This window comes from Rasamsonia emersonii (genome assembly GCF_000968595.1).
Source record: "Rasamsonia emersonii CBS 393.64 chromosome Unknown ctg1118621760948, whole genome shotgun sequence".
Taxonomy (NCBI): Eukaryota; Fungi; Ascomycota; class Eurotiomycetes; order Eurotiales; family Trichocomaceae; genus Rasamsonia; species Rasamsonia emersonii.
In genome coordinates, this window is record NW_013562679.1 from 1 (window position 1) to 2,457 (window position 2,457).

The window sequence follows — 2,457 nt, forward strand, 5'->3', positions numbered from 1 at the left end:
TCGTGACGTGGCTGCTGTGGACAGATGAGAAGTCGCTTCGAAAGCTATGTGAAATTGCAGCTAATGGTCATAGACCGTGTCACGGAAGAAAAAAGATGGAGTTGTGATGTGACTGCTGCGGACAGATGAAAAGTCGCTTCGAAAACCTTGAGGTGGAATTGCAGCGATCGGTCGTAGACCTTTAACCGGAAGAAAATCGGGTTGTGACGTGACTGTTGGGCAGACCAGAAAAAGTTGCTTCCAAATGATGGCGTAGAATTGCAGCGCGTGGTCGTAAACCGTGTCATCGGCAAAAAATGGAGTAGTAATGTGACTGCTGCCGGCAGAAGAGAAGGTATTTTTGGAAGCGATGTAGAACTGCCGCGATCTGGTCGTAGAGCCCGTCAACGGAAGAAGATGGAGCAGTGATATGACTGTTGCGGGCAGACCAGAATGATCGCATGCCAACGAGGGCGCCGAAAAGAAGATCTTGCTCCGGAAGCGATGAGGTAGAATTGTGGCAATTGATTGAAGGCCCTGTCACAGAGATGGGAGAGAGAAGTGACATGACTGCGGGCAGAAAAGAAGTTGCTCCCGAAGCGATGGTAGAGTTGCTGCTGTTGGCCGGAAACCTGTTATCGAAACCCCATTTTTCTTCCGTTGTACGCTGCATGTCGACGAACTGGGTGCGGATACAAGCCGTCCGCACAAGCGGCCCGAGTAATGTCGTCCATGTCGTAATGTCGTTGTCGGTGTCGGCCGGAATGCGACGCCCCCCCCTGGAGTGGATAGTACCAAACCTCCGACAGGTGAAGACGAAGCCTTCTTCCTAGAGGCCATCGGCTGGATGGAGTGGATAGTACCAAACCTCGACATGCAGCCTCAGGGGCTAGGAAGGCATGAGATGGCTCCTAGAGTGGATAGTACCAAGCCTCGACAGGATCCGATCGCGAATATATATAACACAGGACTGTGCCCAACTGGCCGAGCGTGTCTGCGAACGTTCAAACGTAGTGGAGAGGAGGGGGGGGAAGGATCTCGTTGCGAAAGGGTGCTTGTCGCCGGAGTTGCGTGCCATCGACAAATGGCTTCAATGGGGATCCGAAGATCCGCTTGTCAGCTTCTCGATGCGCCGATCGATCAGTTCCTTCAACGCGTGAAGGGACTCCAGCTCCGTGGGCGCCTGGGGCACACTCCCCGGAGCTGAAGCCAGCAGCGCATCGATGAGAAGGTTGGTCTTGTCGGATTGAAGATTCTCGATGCCCGGTTTTGGTTCGCAAACGAGACCAGATTGTCGATGGCTTCCCGGTCTGCAGCGGAGCGGGAGCTCAGGATAGCGCTTTCTGCATCCGCAAGAAGAGGCGCCTGTGGGCGAGCAGCCTCGTAAAAGGCTGTCGCGCGGTCCACGAGGTCGTCCACCTTCTTGCGGGCATGGGCGCTATACTGAGCTGCCCCGGCAGACCGTATTTCCGCCTCCAAGTTCTCCCGTTTGACCCGTTCGATAAAATTGAGTTTCAGGCCACGCTCGGAGACCCGGTATACGATCCCCTGGGATTCCTGCTCTTCGAGCTTTTCGGCCTCCCCATCCTCCGGCAGGACATCGACATCGATGACACGAGGGTGCCTGGGACGCCGGATGCGAGTCTTTCCGGCGTACCCGCTGTTGTCCATGTGCACCACGTACAGCTCGTGCTCGATGTGGTTGGGGCACATCCAGTTGTGATATACCTTGTCGCTGCCGTGTTTCTGGTTCGGCGGAATCGCCAGGGGCGGGTCGACACAGTCCATGTGCCAAGAGCATGGACAGTAGTCGCATTGGATGATGGGGCGCTTGCCGTTAGACGTCTGGCCGCAGGCAACGCACACGATGAGTCGGCCCTTGCTATCGTACAAGCGGCACAGGTACGACTCATCGTAGCGGCCAGATCGGTTTCCCTTGGGGCGCGGTCTAACGTTGGTTGCCACCTCCTCATACACCCCGTCCTGCCCTGTCCGCACGCCCTGGAAGTAGTCCCGGATTCCCGCCGGGAGCTGGAAGTCTCGTTGCGGCTCCCTTGAAAGGTTGTTGAGAAGGGAGCCGAACGATCTCCGCGTCACGCACGACGGGCAGAACCACTCTCCCTCGGGGGGGATTGGCTGGGTCCAGGGGGGGGATCCAGGCAGGAGAAGTGATAGGAGTTGACACACCCATCACAGCAAATAAGCTGCCCAATGCGACCACACTGCCGGCAGGTGTCGTTGTTCTCGAGGACTTCACCGCGCGTGGAACGCGAGACGCGGGAAGGCTCCTCGATGTCGGCCGTGGAGGAGTCGTCTCTGTCAACGCCGCCCAGCTCGGCGTCCAGATCCAACGACGATCGAATCTGGCTTTCCCGGGCGACGGGGAAGTGCTGCGAACGAGTTCGCTTTGCAGCTGGAGCTTCCTCGACGCCGCCCGGGATCTCCTCCAGCGGGCGCTTCTGACCGGCAATGTTGCTT

General features: G+C 57.5%; 12 protein-coding genes across 12 annotated transcripts; 2 read left to right on the forward strand and 10 right to left on the reverse strand.

Annotated features, from left to right (window-relative positions):
• Nucleotides 1-44: 44 nt before the first annotated feature.
• T310_8947 (uncharacterized protein) lies at nt 45-383 on the reverse strand (the record flags this gene model as incomplete). The annotated part of the gene is made up of 1 exon (XM_013468428.1): nt 45-383. A coding segment is annotated over one exon (339 nt), but the record flags the coding sequence as incomplete, so codon positions are not given.
• Nucleotides 61-519, reverse strand: T310_8948 (uncharacterized protein; the record flags this gene model as incomplete). The annotated part of the gene is made up of 1 exon (XM_013468429.1): nt 61-519. A coding segment is annotated over one exon (459 nt), but the record flags the coding sequence as incomplete, so codon positions are not given.
• T310_8949 (uncharacterized protein) lies at nt 284-808 on the reverse strand (the record flags this gene model as incomplete). Its single annotated transcript, XM_013468430.1, has 1 exon — nt 284-808. A coding segment is annotated over one exon (525 nt), but the record flags the coding sequence as incomplete, so codon positions are not given.
• T310_8950 (uncharacterized protein) lies at nt 414-812 on the forward strand (the record flags this gene model as incomplete). The annotated part of the gene is made up of 1 exon (XM_013468431.1): nt 414-812. One exon carries the CDS (start codon nt 414-416, stop codon nt 810-812), a length of 399 nt encoding a protein of 132 aa, XP_013323885.1.
• On the reverse strand, nt 520-861 carry T310_8951 (uncharacterized protein; the record flags this gene model as incomplete). Its single annotated transcript, XM_013468432.1, has 1 exon — nt 520-861. A coding segment is annotated over one exon (342 nt), but the record flags the coding sequence as incomplete, so codon positions are not given.
• On the reverse strand, nt 615-890 carry T310_8952 (uncharacterized protein; the record flags this gene model as incomplete). The annotated part of the gene is made up of 1 exon (XM_013468433.1): nt 615-890. A coding segment is annotated over one exon (276 nt), but the record flags the coding sequence as incomplete, so codon positions are not given.
• T310_8953 (uncharacterized protein) lies at nt 704-1,186 on the forward strand (the record flags this gene model as incomplete). The annotated part of the gene is made up of 1 exon (XM_013468434.1): nt 704-1,186. A coding segment is annotated over one exon (483 nt), but the record flags the coding sequence as incomplete, so codon positions are not given.
• On the reverse strand, nt 984-1,307 carry T310_8954 (uncharacterized protein; the record flags this gene model as incomplete). The annotated part of the gene is made up of 1 exon (XM_013468435.1): nt 984-1,307. A coding segment is annotated over one exon (324 nt), but the record flags the coding sequence as incomplete, so codon positions are not given.
• On the reverse strand, nt 1,070-1,417 carry T310_8955 (uncharacterized protein; the record flags this gene model as incomplete). Its single annotated transcript, XM_013468436.1, has 1 exon — nt 1,070-1,417. A coding segment is annotated over one exon (348 nt), but the record flags the coding sequence as incomplete, so codon positions are not given.
• Nucleotides 1,129-2,169, reverse strand: T310_8956 (PHD finger domain protein; the record flags this gene model as incomplete). The annotated part of the gene is made up of 1 exon (XM_013468437.1): nt 1,129-2,169. A coding segment is annotated over one exon (1,041 nt), but the record flags the coding sequence as incomplete, so codon positions are not given.
• T310_8961 (uncharacterized protein) lies at nt 1,949-2,457 on the reverse strand (the record flags this gene model as incomplete). The annotated part of the gene is made up of 1 exon (XM_013468438.1): nt 1,949-2,457. A coding segment is annotated over one exon (509 nt), but the record flags the coding sequence as incomplete, so codon positions are not given.
• On the reverse strand, nt 2,073-2,457 carry T310_8963 (PHD finger domain protein; the record flags this gene model as incomplete). The annotated part of the gene is made up of 1 exon (XM_013468439.1): nt 2,073-2,457. A coding segment is annotated over one exon (385 nt), but the record flags the coding sequence as incomplete, so codon positions are not given.